Genomic DNA, 21,279 nt, shown 5'->3' on the forward strand with positions numbered 1-21,279 from the left:
TAAAAGAGCAGGTACAAGGACATAGGTAAGAAGGGTACTGTCGATTCATGAATGCCAAAGGAGGTGACCTGGGGGAGGGTGTGGCTCCTGAACAGGCTTCTCAGAAGACACTGTGGTTCTAGACTAGCCACCACATTCATCAGTGTGTATCTGGAGGTGAAGGGGCTTCTCATGGAACACACCCATGATCCAAAGGTGGGCAGGGTACCGTTAGGGATAAGACAGTAGGGTTAAGAGTGAGAATGGCCTCTGTGTATGAACCTTTTTGTATTATTCTACATTTTACATTAAGAGATATATTCATTATTCAAAACAAAAATAACCACAAGGCTCTACCTCAGTTAGGCAACAGAACCTCTTTGGACCTCAGTCCAGCCCTGTAAAACTCTAATTCTCAACTTTTCAAAACTAGAATATATGGAAAGCAGGGGGAAAAGAGCATAAAATCTAACGTATCATGAACAAAAAAAAAATTTACTGAGTGGTCTTCATTCATCCAAATCTTTAGTATTGATTACTAAGTGCTAAAGATGCAGAGATGAGACAAGGAAATGGATATACATATTTATGCATATATCTCACAAGCTCCCAATATTGGGGCCAAGTTAGACATGTATCTATAAAACTTAGGTAAAAATATATTTCCTAAAAAAAGACAAATTTAAGGAGCTGGAGAGATGGTTAAGAGGTTAAGAGCACTGGCAGCTCTTCCAGAGGTCCTGAGTTCAATCCCCAGCAACCACATGATGGCTCACAACCATCTATAATGAGATCTGATGCCCTCTTCTGGTGTGCAAGCAAACATGCAGACAGAAAGCTGTCTACATAATAAATCATTTTTTCAAAAAGGACAAATTTAAGCCAGGCCTGCTGGCATAAGCCTATAATCCTAGGTACTTGGGAGTCTAAAGCAGGAGAATCAGGTTCAAAGCCAGTATGGACAACTTAATTGAGACCTTATAATAAAAGGTAGAAATTGTGGAGATACAGCTCAGTGACGGAAGTGCTTTCTGTTCATCCACACACACACAAACACGCACACACACACACAAATGTACGTACGTCATTAACTTATAAATAATCAAAGGGAAAGCTGGATATGGACAGCCCTTGCATTGTTCTCTAGATTGGGAAGGAGATTCAGCAGCTGAAGAAACAGCAGTAGCCTAAGGGTACCCAGAATCTCATGGAGAAAGCATCCCTCGCAAGCCATCTTCAAAACAGCTCCAAGCATTTTAAGACTTGTGTATTTAATAAACATTTGTTTCTTATGAACTATTTTAAATTCTTCTAAAATGGGCCATGAAGTTCCATTTTCCTAAGCAGTTCCAATAATAATAGTATAACCCTATTGTCTCAGTTTTTGTCTTAAATGACCAGGTTATGATGTAATAAACACATGCGAACAGTCTAACCTAACCCTATGCTTCATGCTCTTGGGTTATGGTTTTAAAGTTCTTACATCTGTCTTTGTGTGTATATATGTGTACTCAGCACTTTCTCTCACGTTCTCATTTCTTGCTGTAAAATTTCTATCTCAATTCCCTTATAACTCCCCTTGAACTTTTCCATTTCTAGTGAGCATCCAAAGAGGTCCACTACAAGTATTATTATTATTATGATTACTATTACTATTATTATTTTGTTGTGTTGGTTTTTGGAGACAGAGATTCACTGTGATGCCTTGGCTGTCCTGGAACTAGCTCCGTAGACCAGACTGACCTCAAACTCACAGAGATCTTCCTGTCTCTGTTTACCAAGCACTGAGACTAAAGGCATGTGCCACCACCACCGAGGTATTATACATATTTTTGATGTTATGTTTACCTATTTTGCTTTTGAAGTTCCTTTTGTTTTGTTTTGAGACAGGGTTTCTCTGTATTGTTTTGGAGGCTGTCCTGAAACTCACTCTGTAGACCAGGCTAGCCTCGAACTCACAGAGATGTGCCTGCCTCTGCCTCCTGAGTGCTGGGATTACAGGCGTGCACCACCAACGCCTGGCTTTGAAGTTCCTTTTATGAAATCTGCCAAAAGCAGAGGGAGAGGACAACTGACTACACTCACCAGCTTACAAATCCTCTTCTATTAGATATGCTCATTCCCTCTTTCAAAGCAGACCTTAGAAGAAAGGAGACTGAGAGGAAGAAGGAAAAAGATGCATCCTACTTCCACTCAGTTTGCAATGTTTTTGCTTAATTTCAGACAGACCCAACCTTTTGACATTATGACACAGTTCTCGTCTACAAAATACATACACTCAAACCTCCAACAAAGATAAAACAAAAAAAATCATTTAAAAATCTCATAATGAGATTGTGATATAGCTGAGTGAGCAGTGCTTGCCTACACAAACAGACTAACCCAGCATGTCACCACACACACAATCCTAGCACTGGGAGGAGGGTCAGAAGTTAGGCAGCTGCGGCCAGCCTAAAATGTAGCTCAGTAATAGGAGGTGACTGCCTAGTTCACACAGAGCCCTGAGTCTGAACTCCAACACTCTCCTCCCATGCCTGACACATAGACTAAGAATATGTTGGCCCCACCTAGGACATTGCAAATTCTGACATAATTTGTACAACTGATCAGTTTCCCTTTTAAACAATTTCTCCTCTTCCAGTCCTAACACATCTCAATTCCATTCAGGATTACCCATGAGCACACTGTTCTCAGGAGAGTGTCATGAAAGCAAAGAGAACACTGGCAAAAAAAAAAAAAAGAGATAATTTTTTTTTTGCCAAAAACTTTAAACCTAAGCTATTCTCTTCAAGATTCCCAAGTTCATCCTTTTACTATTAGTGCAGAAAATAATTTAAAATGCATACTTACAGAGTTTAAGCAGTAGAATATCAATTGGGGGCCATTTCCTTCAAGGTAACAAAATTATTTTCTAGGACTACCAAACTGTTCTAGTTATGCTACATAACACCCATAAGTGGCATATATTTTTATCCCAGGGCAGGCAGATCTCTGAGGTCCATGCCAGTCAGAGCTACATTATAAACTCATGTGTTGTTTTTGCTTTGTTTTTAGGGGGGGTGGAGACAAGATGAGTCAGTAGGTAAAGGCACCAGATGCCAAACCCAATGACCTGAGTTTGACCCCCAGAACCCCAGTGTAGAAGGAGAAAACCAACTTCTGTGACTGCCACAGGCACTAGCCTTGACACTTGGGACTCTTCTAGTCTTGCCGTGCTAGGGACAGAGCCCAGGTCTTAGCACACGCGCTCATCGCTGAGCTGGATAGCTCCAGCTCCTGCCTTCTTCACTTCTTTCCTAGAGGCTGAGAAAGTAAATGACTAATGACCAGACACCAAATCCTTTGACAAGTTACGAAGTTTCCATGGTTTTGTTTTCAATGAAACTGTGTGTCAGATGATATCAGGCTGCCTGAAGGATGAAGCTCCAAGTGGTTTTTGGCACATAACTTGGAACTGTGCTTATCATAAAACTTCCATGAGAATTACCTTAGTGTTGTGAACATTCCTTTCTCTGCACTTAAATCTAGAAAATCTAAGATCAGCAGCAGATTTGGTGCCAAATCTACTTTACCCTACAATAACTAACAAGCATCTGCAGATGCAGTGACTACAGAAAGAAAAGAGGATCACTGTTACATACAAACAAAGCAAACCGAGTCAATCTACCCAATCAACTCTTTTTTTTTTTTTTTTTTTTTTTGGTTTTTCGAGACAGGGTTTCTCTGTATTGTTTTGGAGCCTGTCCTAGAACTAGCTATGTAGATCAGGCTGGTCTCAAACTCACAGAGATCCACCTGCCTCTGCCTCCCGAGTGCTGGGGTTAAAGGCTTGCACCACCAACGCCCAGCTCCAATCAACTCTTATCAATAATTGCATAGCAACTCAAGTCAGAAGCCTTGTGGTCACAAGAAAAATGTTAACTATATTTGTTTATTACTAAGGAAAATAAAATGAAAAGCTAATAGACTTTAAAACAGTCAATTTCCTTTACTGACTGATAGCTCCAAGAGGATGATCTTTCTTGTTACCCACTATCAGTAGTACATGTTAATAAGTGTTTAACACACGGGGCAACAGATGAATAAACAGCCAAAATTTACTATCATCTAATACTGAGAAATATAAACTAAAATGTTTCTACTTGAAATCAAACACAAACTACACAATTCAGACACAATCTGACATCCAACTTCTAATTCTTCTGAGTCAACGTTTCCTAAGATCCTTGGTAATTCTCCTAACCTCCACGAAGAGAATCAGTCGCCAACAGCTGCTTCACCTGTGGAGTTTTGGGTTCTCATATGAATGAAAGAACTATCTTGAAAAAGTACCCATCTTCTCACGGGTTTTTCCAGGCCACATGTCTCTTTTAAAGTCAAATAATGAGCCTAAGTTGTACACTTGACTGTAATGTAAATTATATTAAATATAATTGAGCATATTACTGTGATGCCAGTTACAGAGGGCACAAGGCTGTAAACATTAAATATTTTAGGAGTTTCTTTAAGTATGATCAACATATAATAAACTACACATACTAAAATGAGTAATTTGATAAATCTTGGCATACTTATACAATTATCTAACTTCTGAAAACAGATCTAATTCTTGTTTTTTGTCAAAGAAATAAAAGGGACTTTTGTTATGCAAGTACTTACTTTCATGTAATTCACAATCTTAGCAAGAACACCAAACTTGTATCCAGAGCTTCCAGATAGTGCTTTCAAGTTAAATGATCCATTGCTATGATCTGGAAAGAAAGTTCAAAAGGATTATTGTAACATTTTCATATAATATGCTATTATGACTTGAGCAATAAAAATGATTTTAACTTTGGCAGAATACTTTTCTTTGGATTTTTTCATCTAATGAAGTCTATCCTGTAATATTATGAAAACTCACAAAAACCATGTATGTTTATTAAGTTATCAATTCTCACTCCAGTACACATTAGTCTTGGACAACCATCTTCCACCTCAGCCTCCAAAGTGCTGGATTATAAGATTACTGACATGTCCTAGGCTAAATATTATTTAAAAGCATTAAAATATAGCTGGGGGAAGGAGAGTGCTGGAAATCTAATTCAGGGCTTGTGTGGGTTAGGCAAGCACTCTTTAACAGTGAGCTATATCCCTAACCCAAATTAACTCTAACCCTGAGTCTGAGCTTTACTATTAGACCACACTAGCCTCTAACTCAGAGATCTCCACCTGCCTCAGCCTCCTCGGCTAGAATTAAAGACCTGTACAACCACATCCAACTCAAAATATAATTCTTTTACAAGTACCTTTATCTCATTCTACTCCTACCTTCAACTTGATTAGAGTCCTCTAATAGAGTCCTCCAGCAATGAAACAGGAGAACATTATAAACACAAGAAATAATAATGTCTTCATCTCCTTTCTTCCCCTTCCTCTCTCAGAAATCTTTACATATTATTTCAAAACGTCTATCATTTTGTCACCTCCCTACAGATAGAACCCTAATGCTATCACTGTATCAGAAATGCATTTGAGCCATGACAGAAAGGTTACAAAATTCACTATAAATACAAAAAAGCATTTCCGAAGCACACATCCTATTAGCAAGATTATCAGGTCAGATACCAACTTCCCATACAGCTGATACACAAAGAGAGTGGCTAAATAAAAAAGGAGAAGCCATCTTTGGCATCAGCTTGGTAATAACCATTTAAACAGAAGACTGCATTAGCACAACCACAAGTCAAATATAACAATTGTCAGAGATCCAAAACAAGTTTCTAGATGCAACATAATACTCCTTTGAAATCAATTAGTGAAAAGTCTTTATTGAATGTTTTCTTTAATACTAAAATGCAATGCCCTTTGGAATTTTCCCTTAAAAATGGCTTATAATTTTGAAAAGTAACTCAACTGGCACATTAAAATCTATCATGTTTCCAAAACTAACAATAATAGTAAGAAAGCTTTACCGATAGGCGTTTACATACACAATTTCAAAAGCTAGAGGTGATGATGGCTTTTAATTTTAAGGTCATACTTTGCTATATATCAACCCAGGACTAGCCTGGGCTACAGAAGACCCTGTCTCAACAATAATAGTACATTCATTTCAGTTATGAAATACTAACCTACGGTTATTTACACCCAAGATGTTCAAAACACTTTTAATAATAGTCACTAACATTTATTGAACCTTGTATCTGTTGAGCATCACACTAATGATTTCTACATTTAATCCTCATAAATTCTATTTAAGAGGTTTTATTGTCTTTATTTTGTGTGTGGAGTGGTAGGTCCCACGTGCACGTGTAAACCAGAATTTGGTGTCTTCCTCAATTGCCTTTCTATTTCTTTTTATTTATAAATTTTAATTTATGCATATGGCTGTTCTGCCTATATGTATGTCTGTGTACTCCATGAATACTCTGGTGCCCACAGAAGCCAAAATAGGGCATCAGATGTCCCAGAACAAGAGTTAGACAGTTGCGAGCTTCCATGTGGTTGCTGGGAACCAAACCAAGGTCCTCTGAAGATCAACTAGTGTTCTTAACTGCTGAGCCATCTCTCCTGCCCCTCCATCGTACTTTTCAGAGAGTGTCTCATTAAACCTGGAGCGCACCCACTGGCCAGCAAGCCCCAGTAAGTAATCTTTCTGTACCAGCCTGTCCACACTGGGATTCCAGCCCCTTGGACACAGGCGCTGGGGTTTCAAGTCAGTCTCCTGCTCACACAGTAAACACTTCCCAGCTGAGCCATCTCCCCAGCTCTACTTGTCCTCTTTTAAACATACAAATTGAGGGCTCTAACAAGGCATAGGTTTAAATCAAGCTGTAAACCCTGTACTATTGCCATATGTAAGTTCTACCCCCTACCTTCACACATTATTATTCCACTTTGTCAGAACACAGATAACCAGAAACAAACATTAAGCTAGGACCTCATACACACTAGGCAAGTGGTCTATCACTGAGCTTAACCCGGCCCACTTAGACTTTCTATTAGACAGTCTCACTAAATTCCTTAGACTGCCTTAAACCTGTGATCCAACCCCCATCCTAGCTGGGATGATAGGTCTGTACCATCAAGATCAGCATTTTAATCAGTATTATTGCTTTTCCTGTGTCATATATGTATTATACATAAGCTATAAATATAACTATGTACATATAATGCTCACACATATGCAAAATTTAAAAATGAAATCACAGTATATTAAGAACAAACTCCAAAACCAGGCGTCGGTAGCAAACACCTGTAATCACAGCACCCAGCACCCAGCAGGCAGAGGCCACCCTGGTCTACAAAGTGAGTTTCAGGACAGCCAGAGCTATTACACAAAGAAGCTCTGTCTCAAAATCCACCCCCTCCTGAAACAAATTTCAAACAATCAATTATGAACCACATAGTTTGCTTACCACAATATCCCCAGTACTAAGTCAATGAATGCCAACTGAAATCAACATTCAAATATCTACTGAATGATTAATGCAATGTAACAGGGGTATTTCCATGTACTACTATATAGTCCCAAATTAATGTAATGATTTACCTATATATTTTTTGAGTCTATACAGTGAGGTTTTTTGTTTAATTTTTGGTGGGTTTTTTTGTTGTTGTTTTGTGAGTACAAGGACAGCCTGGTCTACAGAGGAGTTCCAGGACAGCCTCCAAAACAATAAGAGAAACTTGTCTCGAAACCCCCCCAAAGTGTGCACCTCCAAGTCCAGTTCTCCCCCTTTTAAGAGCTACTCCTTAGGCTGGTGAGGTGGATCAGAGAATAAGAGCATAGGCTGCTCTTCCAAAGGACCCGAATTTAATTCCCAGCACCCACATGGTAGCTCACAAATGTCCGCAACTCCAATTCTAGGGGATTCTACACCCTCACAGGCAAAACACTAGTACACATAAAAAATAATTTTTAAAAAAAATTTAAAAATGAGCTAGTCCTTTAATTAGAAATAAATCCAGATTCTGCTATGATTAGGCCAAACTATTTTCATAACAAAAACTATTAATGAACAGTCGGTTGCACTTGACCCAACTAAAATCATAAAAGCTGTCTATATTGTTAAATTTAGAAGAAAAACTACCCACCTAAACTAACTCTACTATAACTTAAAGAACTAAAACATTAATTCTGTTTCCTGGAAATTTCTCCCAAATACAAGCACTATGTGTCCATAACTCCAGAAGTCAAGACTTGAGGACATACTGAGAAAAAAACAAATTTTTGTTAATTTTAAGCTTATTTATCAGATTTTATGTACATTTCCTGTTAACATTTTACCAACGTGCTTAACCTAGGCTGCTGTTCCCTAGGTAACTACCTCTGGAGACTGTATTCTAGCCCTAGCACTGAGCTATTCAAAGAGGGATATGATATTTTATAGGAAAACAAAACAATACAAAAAAAAAACCTAAGAAATCACCATCTGTTTCTATGTGAAAAAACAAATTTTTAAAGGGGATGTCAGCTGATACCCCAGAGGGTTCTATTCAGTTTATGAATGATCTGCTCCTCAGGACGGCAGAGCTTAATGCAAATGAGCACAGAGGAAACTGTCAGCTGCACTATGCGCCCAACCAATAGGAGCACAGCTCCATCTTGGCTGTGCACTAGACTGCATTACAAACAGACGATACCATCGCTTCAACAGCATCTTTCCAGACAAGAGGTAGGCATATTTGATCCTTTTTATTCAGTAGTCCATATCCTTACGAAGCAGTAGGAAAATATTTTACCATGAAAAAAAATCAAGCAGAAAGCATTGTGCCTACTGAACCCGTGAAAGCAATGTATTAACCAGTATTTGGTAGGATTTTATCACGAAAATGATGACTGCCGTGTGCTATTTGATAAGCATCCTTACCATCTGTGCCTTAATGGAAAATTCATTACATTTTCTACGAATCTGATCTATCCAGACCGTAAGACAAAGGCATTTGATGTTAGCCTGGGTCTTTGCTTATTTCATTTTCTCAAAGCAAATTCATTTTAAGTCTGGTCTATCTTAACAAAGGATGTTTCTCAAAGAAAAAATCTAGACTAGCAATGCCTTGGCTAAAGCTTTCTGATTATATATGTAATATCATCAGATAAAAAGCAGCTATAAGAAAGTTTATATTTTAACAATTGAGAAATAATTCAAATTATTTATATCTGACTGAGTACTAATGCAGAAAATGCTATAATTTTATATAAAAACACTTATTTATGTGAGTTGTATTATATGAGTTATATTATACTATAAACAAAGAGAATTTACAGACTGTTGATTTCTCTAACTCCTCACAGTAAAATCTATCTTACCATAAAATACAAACCATGTTATTACACAAAAATCTTTTCAAATACCCTTTCATTATAAGCCATACAAAAATTTAAAATAAGTTATTCTCAAGCTGGTATTGAGATACACAAAATTCAAGCTTTTTGATAAACTACATCTTAAAATTAAATGTATCCTAAGAAGAGCTGGTTAAGGAAGAACAGTAATTCTAGGCTGTAAAATTATTTTCCTAGCTCAGAATAATGGACTAAATGTCTGTAAATAGAATCTAAAGATGAAATCTTTAGCAGGTGTTAGCTCTCCATGGCATACTGTACTTAACAACCTGAATATGCGAGTTTCACCTTCACCTTAATGCTAAGCATATTATTCACTACTAAGGTTTGTGTTCTTCTGCTTTTCATAACTTCTATGCCTTCTGTTTCTTCATCAGTATTCAGGTTACACAAACAGTATCATTTGAAAAACTCAAAAGGCTGTGTAACAAGATACTACATCTCTCAGGTTCAGCACAGCAGGGTTAATTACCTAGAAACCATTCCTGCTTACTATACAAAATATGGGAGCCAAGTAATATAAAAACACCTGTCAAATAAGTTAATTTATACCTTAAAATTTCAAATTAACTTAACATTCATAACAGCCTACGTTTTCATATACTATTCCATAATTAGCATAAATGGAGGTCTAGTACTGTTCACCAAGTCATCTTTCAAGTATACCCTATCCCAGAGTCCGAGCTTGAATTAAATGAATTGCTCTATATTTAAAGCCTATTATTATCAACTGATCATATTTCAAAGGGATATGTTTAAAAGTGCCAGGGAATTCAATTTACAAGTTTTTACCATAAATAGAACTAAATCTTATTTCTAATCTGGTGATCCAGGGTCCCAAAACCACAAGACCTATCCTCATAATATTCCACTGGGGCTTTTTGAAAAGGTTGAACAGGTAAAGGAAATATAGCAAAAATAACATAAAATAAAACCTACCTAAGAATTATATAATTTGCTTTAAGGCTTCCCATTCCTACAATAAAATTAAAGAATGGACCCACCAAGTACAAGACTGTGATTGTTTCTATTTTTAATCATTTTCTCCCAGTTTTTATAACACGTTTACAGCATTTCCTTGATACAAATTTAATTTTATTTGGAAAAATTTGGTCTAGAATAGGAAATCCTGATAGTGTACTTCTTTTTGGATGCTTAATCACACCAAATCCACTGCCATAAAATTTAGTCTCCATCTTAAATCTAACACATGAAGATTCCTGGTCTTCTCTATACTTTGAAAGAATACAAATTAAACTGAAGGTGGGAAGTGAAGTCTATCATACGTGTTTTATTTGTTTCAATATGAATAGAAGCTAAGTAAAGCAAGTATGTTTTGACTTCCTCATCGTTTCAATACTGTCGAAAGTGGCGAAATGTCATAACATACAACATAAGCCTGGAACATACTATCTTAGTCACTCTTTATTGCTGGGAAGAGACACCAACCATGGCAACTCTTAGGCACTGGAGCAGTAGCTGAGAGCTACATCCTAATGCAAAAGAAGAGAGCCTAGGCCTGGCTTGGGCTTTTGAAACCCCCAGTGACACGCTTCCTCAAATAAAGCCACACACACCTCCTGATCTTTTCAAAAAATGCCACTCCTAGTGACTGAACATTCAAATATATGAGCTTATGGGGACCACTCTTATTCAAACCACTACTCATATATACTCCTTTCTAAACTGCTTAGACACTTCCAGCAAAAATGCACATGTGCCTTTGGTAAACATACTGTTATTCCATGGTCACTGCAAGCATAATCATCTATGAATTTTCACATGAACATAAAGTACTCTGTCTAGAGTGGGGACATTGGGCAGTGGCAGAGTGCTCTCCTATCACAAATGAGGCCCTGAGTTCTAGTTTCCTCAAGTCTGGGTCTTATGACTATCTCTATTACTTATGCTCTTCAAAAAGAATTAAGCTGGGCGGCGGCGCATGCCTGTAATCCCACCACTTGGGAGGCAGAGGCAGGCAGATCGCTGTGAGTTAAAGGCCAGCCTGGTCTACAAAGCTCCACAGAGAAACCCTGTCTCAAAAAACAAACAAACAAAAAACACAAACAAGAAGAATCTGAAGTTGGGTGGTGGAGGTACATGCCTTTAATCCCAGCATTTGGGAGGCGGATTTCTGAGTTACACAGAGAAACCCTGTCTCAAAAAACAAACAAACAAAAAACACAAACAAGAAGAATCTGAAGTTGGGTGGTGGAGGTACATGCCTTTAATCCCAGCATTTGGGAGGCGGATTTCTGAGTTACACAGAGAAACCCTGTCTCAAAAGACTAAAAATCTGAAAACTCATTTATGTTAACGTAAAAGCAACATGTTTGCCACGTCCTCACAATGAAACCCTGTGCTGTAGTTTTCGGGAAAAAATGCTCCTTTATCCAGGTAAATTTTTTTTTTGGTTTTCCGAGACAGGGTTTCTCTGTATTGTTTTGGATGCTGTCGGTCCAGCCCGGCCTCGAACTCACAGAGATCCGCCTGCCTCTGCCTCCCGAGTGCTTGCTGGGATTAAAGGCGTGCGCCACCACCCCCCGGCCAGGTAAATGTTTTAATTTGAACATTATTTCAAATTAAGGCCTGTTTTGTTCAAGACAACTTAAGTACAATTTAAGCATCTGGCTCGATCATGTTCCTAACTGTAGTTCATGGGTCTTGAATTTTCTACCCCATGACTGCTGGGATCCTACGGGTCTCCTTGCATGAATGTTCACATTATACTACTGTCAGAAACCTTAAAGGTGCTTCAAAAGCCAAACATTTTAAAGTCACATGGGAGGTATGCACATACCTCATGTGCCTTTATTAAAGAAGTCAGATCAAAAGGAACCAGCCATGACACCTACCACACCCACACCCCTAAACTGATAACCAAGTTTCTGAATACTTGCTCATTTGTGTCCATGGTGTTTAGACTCAGAGACCTCAACACCACACAGGATGGAGCAGTCCACCAGGGTATCCATACACCACACAACCACACAAGATATCACTTAACACTACATTATAGGGCAATGGAACCAAAAAGCACATGGAAACTTGTTTTTCCGTAAGAATGTGCTCTGTATCAGATGAAGTCCTAGAACTGAAAGGAGAGATGGACACAAAATCTTATCCCTACCCCAGAAGCTATCTCTAACTGATTGCCACTTGTGAATGAAAATGTAGTTTTCTCCAATGAGTCTCACTGGGGAAACAAATCCCTCATAAGGGTAGGCTGCATGCCCAGCAGTAGGTGGTCAACACAAAACAAGCTCACTGGTATCCTTGGAGGTTCTTTGGCTCACAGTATTAAGTCAAGGCATTTTTGAACATTACAAGTCCTTTGCATACATAGTATAGCTTCCAGTTTTGTTTTTAATGGGATCCCTATGTGTGCAAGTGGGTTTTTCTCTACATCTGTGTTTCTTGTGCTTTCCTTTGGCTCTTTTTAGGTTGGTTTTTGTATTATTCTGATTTGCTTCTTTTTGTTTTGTCTCATTTTACTATTATTCTAGAGATGCCTAATTGTTTTCTAAGGAGAAATAGGAAGGGTGTGGATCAAGGCAGGAAGGGGGGGGGGACTAGGAGGCATATGGGGGGGAGAAACCATAACCAGAATATATTGTATGAAAAAAATATTTTCAATTAAAAAAAATATACTCTGGAGAGAACATTCCAAGAATAAGGTGATTTTTATTTTATGTGCACCGGTGTTTTGTCTGCACATATGTCTGTGTAAAGGTGTCAAATCACTTGAAGTTGATTACAGACAGTTGTAAGCTGCCATGTGGGCGCTGGGTACTGAACCAAGGTCCTCTGGAAGAGCAGCCATCTCTCCAGCCCCCAATAAGTTAATTCTGATATCCTAGGTCTAGAGACATGGCTTAAGTGAAATGTAGTATGAAGTGACTTCCTCACCCACTAACAATGTAACTTTGTATGTCCCTCAACTAATAGAAGCAATTCAACTGCACACCATCCTGTTGTCTCTCACTGAAGAATGAAGGGTGATCAAGCACCAGGAAACAAGTTTTAAGTTCAAACGACATGTATTTAAGCCTTTACTCCTGACTTCAGATAATAAATCTAACCTTCAAAATACTGGAAGTAAGCAAAAGGCTAGAGGTGGGATTTTGTAAGCCAAACTTGATTTAGAACAGAAAAGAAAACCTTAGGAAACATAACTTTGGTAGAAGTTGTAAAATTCTGTTTACTAGGAAGACCTTTTTAACCCATGACTTCAGAGTTTGGGAGTAGAAATAACACCGTGCTTGTTTTTAGAAACACAGTCTCCATCTTTAGAAATAAGTACTGAAATATTTCTAGATTGAATAATGTCTAGGAGCTGCTTTTCAGTGACACATGTAATAGAAGCCAACAACTGATACATGAAGACAAATCTATCTGTGAGCACATAGGGATTCCTTACACACTCTTCCTTGCTTTTTTGAGTCAAAAGTCTCACTATACATCTGAAACCCATCCGGAACTCCCAACGTAGCCTAGGCTGGCCTCAAACAAATGTTCCTCCTACATCTGTCTCACAAGTGTGGGGATCATAGGCATGTACCATAATGCCAATGTTATACCCTTCATGTACTGTGTTGAAGTTGTTTTTTTTAGACAATATATACACATAAAAAACATCTCTACATTTTAGAAAAACCACTCAGTACACAGGGCGTGATAATCATTTGTTGTAAATACACACGAAACCTTGTTTGTAAGTGTATAGTACAGAAAATGCAATCATGTGTTCATTTCCTTTTTTAAAACTGGATAGGTATTTAATAACTCTTTAAAGTATTTTTTAAAAAATCAAAATAATGGGTGAGGCCTGTCCGCATGCGCTACGTCGCCTCTTACCTGCTTGTCGCCCTTGGGGGCAACTCCTCTCCCAGCGCCAAAGACATTAAGAAGATACTAGAAAGCGTGGGCATTGAGGCAGACAATGACCGGCTCAACAAGGTAATCAGTGAGCTGAATGGAAAAAACATTGAGGATGTCATCGCCCAGGGTGTTGGCAAACTTGCTAGTATGCCTGCTGGTGGAGCTGTGGCTGTTTCTGCTGCCCCTGGCTCTGCAGCTCCTGCTGCTAGTTCTGCCCCTGCTGCAGCAGAGGAGAAGAAAGACGAGTCCGAAGAGTCGGATGATGACATGGGATTTGGCTTGTTTGATTAAATTCCTGCTCCCCTGCAAATAAAGCCTTTTTATGTAAAAAAAAAAAAAAAATCAAAATAATGGGGGCTGGGCGTGGTGGCACATGTCTTTATTCTCGGCACTTGTGAATCAGAGGCAGGCAGACTTCTGTGAGTTTGAGGCCAGTGTCTCCACAGCAAGCTCTAGGCCAGCCAAGGCTACATAGTGAGATCCTATCTCAAAAAAGAAAATAAAAACTATTACAATATTTCTATACTAGCAAATTTTCAATCTTCACATTCACATGTAAGGTATAACAAATATCAGGTCAACAGAATTTAAAAAGAAAAATACTGAAATTAGCCAAGCAGTGGTAGCACACACCTTTGATTCCAGCACTCGGGGGGGCCAGAGACAGGCAGATCTCTCTTAGTTCAAGGCCAGCCTGGTCTACAGAGAGTGAGTTCCAGGACAGCCTCCAAAGCTACACAGAGAAACACTGTCTCAAAAAATAAAACAAACAGCAGGGCGGTAGTGGGGCACTCTTTTAATTCCAGCACTCGGGAGGCAGAGGTAGGCGGCAGAGGTAGGCGGATCTCTGTGAGTTTGAGGCCGGGCTGCACTGACAGCCTCCAAAACAATAAAGAGAAACCCTGTCTCGTTAAAAAAAAACAAAAAAACAAAAAATAACTGAAATTAGCAAGGATAGCAATGCACTATTATAATCCCAGCACTAAGGAAACAAAGAAAAAATATCTAAAGTTCAAAATTAGCCTTAACTACATTCAAAATTGAAGACCACCATGAGCTATAAAAGTTTTAAAATAACGAAAATAGGGGTCAAGGAAAGAGCCCCCCAGTGGTATAAAAACAGAACTTTAACTCACTAGCTTGCTTGATGAAATCAGTAATTGACAGTTCTTAAAGAGCTAAATTTAGCCGGGCGGTGGTGGCGCACACCTTTAATGCCAGCACTCGGGAGGCAGAGGCAGGCGGATCTCTGTGAGTTCGAGGCTGGGCTGGACCGATAGCCTCCAAAACAATACAGAGAAACCCTGTCTCGAAAAAACAAAAACAAAAACAAAAAAAAAGAGCTAAATTTATCTGCTTTTTAAAAATTCATTACATTTGGGGCTGGAGAGATGGTTAAGAGCACTAACAGCTCTACCAAAGGTCCTGAGTTCAATTCCCAGCAACCACACATTGGCTCACACCATCTGGTGCCCTCTTCTGGCCTGCATGCATATACACAGGCAAAACACTGTCTACATACTGAATTTTTTTTTTTTTTTTTTTTTTTGGTTTTTCGAGACAGGGTTTCTCTGTATTGTTTTGGAGCCTGTCCTGGAACTCACTCGGTAGACCAGGCTGGCCTTGAAGTCACAGAGATCCGCCTGTCTCTGCCTCCCAAGTACTGGAATTAAAGGCGTGCGCCACCAACACCCGGCCATACTGAATAAATCTTTAAAAAAAAATCATTACATCTTGGGGGGTGGGGGGAGCATTTAACATGCCATGGAGGTCAGCAGGAAACTTGCATAATTAGTCTGGTCACCAAACAGATCCTGGAGGTCACATTCAGGTCATTAGGTTTAGCAGCAAGCATCTTTTACCCCCTGAGACATCTTGCCAGCCTTAAATTTATCCACTTTAATTACTGTCCACGGTCATTTAGGTTTACAAAACAAGACTATTACACCTACAGAACTAATTAATAATCCCAACAGCAACATCACTTCACAGGCAACTTAAGTCTCAAACTCTATTTAATCCTTATACTGAAAACTTACTTGGCTTTTCTTTGTTATTTTGTATTCAGCTTCAATTTTTAGATTCAGATCAAAATTGACAGAGTGACAATAGAAGGCAGAAACACCCGAAACCAAGAGGTTGAGAAACACTGAAGGGTAATGACAAGCGTTCCCCTGGATACCTGCTCACTGACAACTGCTTTAGTAAAGCTTCCAGCTGGTGGTTGCGCACCCTGTTGGCAGTGAATTCCATATTTAATTATTCTCCTTTGTGTATGAATCTTAAACACAAATATTATCTAATAAGCGAAATATATGACAACTAAATTTAACCTAAACATAATCAGTCATTAATTTTGCTAGAATACAAGTAGCATCCATGGTCACTATATAAATTTCCTAAGGAACTTTGGTGTGAGATCTGAACACACAAATCTGCAGTTTGGTTGTGTATGCATTCACTTTCTCCCTTTGTGTAGATTCCAACAGCAATAAAGAAGGGAGGCCTCAAGGATGGCTTCTAGCCACTGGAATGAGACCACGACCTCTGTCTATCAGTACCTCGGCTTTCAAGTCCAAACAATTTACCCTTTCCATGATAACTGGAACACTGCCTGCTTTGTCATCCTGCTTTTGTTCATATTTACCGTGGTGTCCTTAGTCGTGCTGGCTTTCCTGTATGAAGCACTCGACTGCTGTTGCTGTGCCAAGAACAAAACTGTGAAGGACTTGAAAAGTGAGCCGAACCCTCTCAGGAGTATGATGGACAACATCAGAAAACGTGACAGTGAGGTAGTCTAGCCCTCCTTAGAAGACGGACAAAAACTTCATTAAAACAGCCTTCTGCCTCTCCTGAGGAAAATGAAAATTTCCTGAAGCCAGCTGTTTCAATGAAATTTACTTTGAATGGCTAAAAGATTTCTGGCAGAAAACAAGTGAAATGTGCACCTTTCTGTGTGTATCCTTCATTAAATATACAGTTCATAACATGAACTTACCAGTCTACTTAATACAGAACCTCAAAAACCACATGAACTATTCCCAGCATGCACTACTGGGAATACTAAACAGTAGTATTCCAGTCTCTAGGCAAACTAGAGCTAACTGCTAGAATAGTAACTTGTGCCTGGTCACACAGATTACAAAGAAGTGTTTCAGTAGCAAAATCCTACTTAAAATGTGCCTCTAAATCCAGAGTAAAACATTTCCGGGCCAGCAGTGGTGGTGCACGCCTTCAATCCCAGCATTTAGGAGGTAGAGGCTGGAGGATCTGGAGTTTGAGGACAGTCTGTTCTACAGTGAGTTCCAGGGCAGCCAGAGCTACAGAGAAACCCTGTCTGGGGTGTCCAGGTGTTGGGGGGGGGGCACAACACGGACATTTCTACTACAGAGTTCCTTTGTCAAGCCAGGAGGAAGGGGATGATATAGTCTTGATATGCAGCCTAGGCTGACCTCAATCTTGCAGCAACCATACTGCCTCAGTCTCCAAAACCATGGGATTACAGGCATGTGCCACCATTGCAGAGCCCCTATTCATTAAAAATCCAATATTTAAAACTGATTGAAGACAATATATTTTTACTTTATTATATTTATTTATTTACTTTTGGTTTTTTGAGACAGGGTTTCTCTATGTAGCCCTGGCTGTCCTTGAACTCAGAGACCCACCTGCCTCTGTCTCCTAAGTGATGGAATTAAAAGTGTGTGCCACCATGCCCAGCTGATTATTTTTACTTCTCTTAGTCACACTATCAAGACCTAAAGATACTCAATGCAGAAAACTACAAAGAAATGTCAAACACTTTTGTTAGAGCTGGCAGAGTAATAATAAATACTTGGGGTTTGGGTTTTTTGTTTTGTTCATTTTGAGATGCAGCCCAAGATGATCTCCCTTCCCCAAGTACTGGGATTGCAGGTTTACCCTACCATACCCAGCTCTAACAATAATAGTAAAGACACTCAACACGTACAGAACTATGGCAGTTTGGGGTTGGAAGATCATTCAGGAGGTAAAGCACTTGCCATACCATGAGGCCTGAATTCAGACCACAAAACGCACACAGAGCCAGTGGCTCAAGGTTGCACAACAGCACTAATATACAGCAAAGACAAGATGCTCTCCTCAAGTTCATGGGCCAGATAGCTAAGTTAACACAACAAGACACTCTGTTCCTAGTGGAAGGCAATAAAGGACACCTGCAGTTGTCTTCTGGCCTCTATACACATCCCATGGCACAAGTGCAAGCACACACTTTTAAAAAGGAATGTGATGTTCTATGCCAGGTGTGGGGGCATCCACCTGTAATCTCAGACAGCCAAGAAGACTGCCACAAGACCAAGGCCAGCAAGACCCCGGCTGAAAAAAAGAAATATAGAAGTTTCCTTTTCTTTTTCCTTTTTCTTTTATGCATATGGATGTTTCACCTGTGTTTATGTGTACTACCTGCATGCCTGTTGCCCTCATAGGCCAGAAGAGGGCACCAGATGCTCTGGAACTAGAGTTAAGAAACCTAAACTGCCATGTGCATCCAGAGAATTAAGTCTGGCTCCTCTACAAGAACACAAGTGCTCAGAACAGCTGAGCCATCTCTCTCCATTCCATTTTATTAATATCCCAATGGCTATACAGATAATATATTTCACAATCTTAACATTGCTTTGCTATTACCTATGAGGAACCCTATTACACTACCTTTATGTCATAAACAACAGCTACAAATTTACTTCAGGAAATTATCTCAGAATAAATCACTTCTATCCACGTATAAAAATGTCATAATGAATTCTATTATTTTAATAGATTAAATTAAAATATATGCTATTTTTAAAAACTACATTGGGGCTGAAAAGATACTTCAGTGGTTAAGAACATTTGCTGCTCTTCCAGAGGACCCAGGTTCAGTTCCCAATACCCACATGGTAGCATGTCTGTGACTCCAGTTCCAGGGCAATCAAATGCCCCTTTCCGGCCTCCCCACAGGCACCAGCCACAAATGTGGTACTCAGACAATACATGAAGGCAAAACACCTATTACACATAAAGTAATTGTTATAAAATATTTAATTAGGGGAGGGGGAGGGAACTGGGATTGACATGTAAAACAAGCTTGTTTCTAATTTAAATTTTATTTTTAAAAAAATCACCATAAAATATGTAATCACGTCTTAAAAAGCAAATGAAACAGGAGCTGGAGAGTTGGCTCAGTTAAGAGCTCTTGCTGCTCTCTCAAAGGATCTGGGTTCAATTCCCAGTATCCCCACAGAAGCTTACAACTGTCTATAACATAGGTTCCAAGAGATCCACCACCCTCTTCTGCTCTCTGCAGACAGTGCATGCCTGTGATACACATACACAGGCAAAACACTCATACACAAGATGTTAAAATAAAATGTAAATGAAACAGTCATTCTGAAAAAGGAAGCAAGCAAGCAGCTGGGGCTGAGAGCCATGCATACCCTGGGTTCAAACCTTAAATACTGCAAAAAGGTAAAACAAAACACAAAGCTCAGTGGACAGACATTATTTCCAATATTAGCAAAAAGGAAAATACCCCTTTTACTAAATGTACATGTGCATGCAGAGGCCTGAGGGAGAGAGTAGATTTCTTCCTCTACTGCTCTCCACCTTATTTTTTTCAAATGATCTCATTGAATCTGGAGCTCAGTGACTGGCCAGCAGGCCCTAAGGATCCTCCTGTCTGTCTCCCCAGCACTGGATGTACCCAGCTTTATATATGGTGCTGGGAATCTAAACTCGGGTTTTTATGATTATGCAGATGAACTGAGCCATCATCTCCTCAGCTCTAACTAGTTAATATCATAATAAATGCCATTTTAAGTTTATACTTAAACAGAGACTGAAAACAAATGCAGAATAGCTGGTATGTTAAGAGGACTGTGGCTAAGCAGCAGTTTCCATCCTGCAGGGAAGTCAAGACAGAAGTAAACAACTCAAAACAGCTTCAGGAAGTCCCTGGAACTGACCAGATTCACTAGCCTCTCCATCACCAAGAGCACATAAGCAGTAAAGACTAGCCCCTGGGAACAGAGACCAGCTGAGTCATTTGGAAAGTACACTCCCCAACCAGTGGAGCTGCCTACTAGGTTTCCAGCTTTGGTGATAGCAGCTGTCTTTGAGTCCTTTCTGCTCCTAAAATAACCCTAACAAACCTTGTATATGTACAGTTCCCTGTTTGGGTAAGTAAACGTGTATGGGGAGGGGGTGGTGTCCTCCCTAGGAAATCTGTTACACAATTGTGGAGAGTGCCGGGGTTTGCAAAGGACTTCTTTTTCCTTTTAATCTCTACTACTGATGGGATGACTTTCTGTACATAATTATGTAAAGAGAAGAGAGCAGAAATCTATTAATTTTACTTTAAAGAACAATGACAGCACAAAATCACTTCCACAAAGCATCATTTTTCATGTTTTTCTACTTAGCATAAACACAAAGCTGGACATGGTGGCCCACACCTTTACTCTCAGTCAGGAGACTGAGGCAGAAACAGTCATGAAACAAGGCCAGCCTTGGCTACACAGTGAGTTCCAGGCCAGCTTTGGCCTACGGTAGTATCATTTCTCAAAATAACGATGACACTAATAATAAAAAGGGTTTATAAAACCTAAGTATATAAAATACCATGTAGCCAGAACTATTCTGAACAGTATTTTAACAACATGTGAATCTTTACTGTCTAGATTTTGTTGTTGTTATTACTTCTGTGTACATACTCATGATGTGAGTCATAGAACAACTCTGTGGAGTCCATTCTTCTACCTTTATGTACGATCGCAAGATCCCATTCAGGTAGTCGGAGTTGTAGGACAACCACCTTTATCTACTCAATCATCCTGCCAGCCCTAATCTCTATTTGTTGAATGTCTAGAAAAGCTTAGAAATCTTTTTTTTTTTTTTTTCACGAGACAGGGTTTCTCTGTATTGTTTTGGAGGCTGTCGGTCCAGTCTGGCCTCGAAATCACAGAGATCCGCCTGCCTCTGTCTCCCAAGTGTTGGGATTAAAGGCGTGCGCCACCACCGCCCGGCTAATCTCTAGATTTTTAAACTACACTACTATCCCCCCCCACTAT

The 21,279-nt window shown here is 39.3% G+C and overlaps 3 protein-coding genes across 7 annotated transcripts in view; 2 read left to right on the plus strand and 1 right to left on the minus strand.

The window, feature by feature from the left end:
- Gtf2e2 (general transcription factor IIE subunit 2) overlaps nt 1-21,279 on the minus strand; it is a 48,199-nt gene that overhangs the window by 15,910 nt on the left and 11,010 nt on the right. For all 5 annotated transcript variants that reach the window (XM_040731858.1, XM_040731859.1, XM_013110775.3 and 2 more), the window contains one exon: nt 4,639-4,730. In XM_040731858.1, coding sequence (XP_040587792.1) covers nt 4,639-4,730 — 92 coding nt within the window. The remainder of the gene's footprint in view (nt 1-4,638; nt 4,731-21,279) is intronic.
- Smim18 (small integral membrane protein 18) lies at nt 8,502-17,184 on the plus strand. The gene is made up of 2 exons (XM_021225166.2): nt 8,502-8,639; nt 16,671-17,184. Exon 2 carries the CDS (start codon nt 16,705-16,707, stop codon nt 16,990-16,992), a length of 288 nt encoding a protein of 95 aa, XP_021080825.1. The 5' UTR covers nt 8,502-8,639; nt 16,671-16,704; the 3' UTR covers nt 16,993-17,184.
- On the plus strand, nt 14,124-14,497 carry LOC101830402 (60S acidic ribosomal protein P2-like). Its single transcript, XM_040731861.1, has one exon. The coding sequence runs from the start codon at nt 14,147-14,149 to the stop codon at nt 14,480-14,482; it is 336 nt and encodes a 111-aa protein (XP_040587795.1). The 5' UTR covers nt 14,124-14,146; the 3' UTR covers nt 14,483-14,497.

The sequence above is a fragment of the Mesocricetus auratus genome, unplaced genomic scaffold (assembly GCF_017639785.1).
Source record: "Mesocricetus auratus isolate SY011 unplaced genomic scaffold, BCM_Maur_2.0 Super-Scaffold_100026, whole genome shotgun sequence".
In the NCBI taxonomy this organism is placed as follows: Eukaryota; Metazoa; Chordata; class Mammalia; order Rodentia; family Cricetidae; genus Mesocricetus; species Mesocricetus auratus.

What these genes read in the sequence shown, in the direction of transcription:
- Smim18 (XM_021225166.2), top strand. Translation starts at nt 16,705, where the DNA reads ATGGCTTCTAGCCACTGGAATGAGACCACGACCTCTGTCTATCAGTAC.
- LOC101830402 (XM_040731861.1), top strand. Translation starts at nt 14,147, where the DNA reads ATGCGCTACGTCGCCTCTTACCTGCTTGTCGCCCTTGGGGGCAACTCC.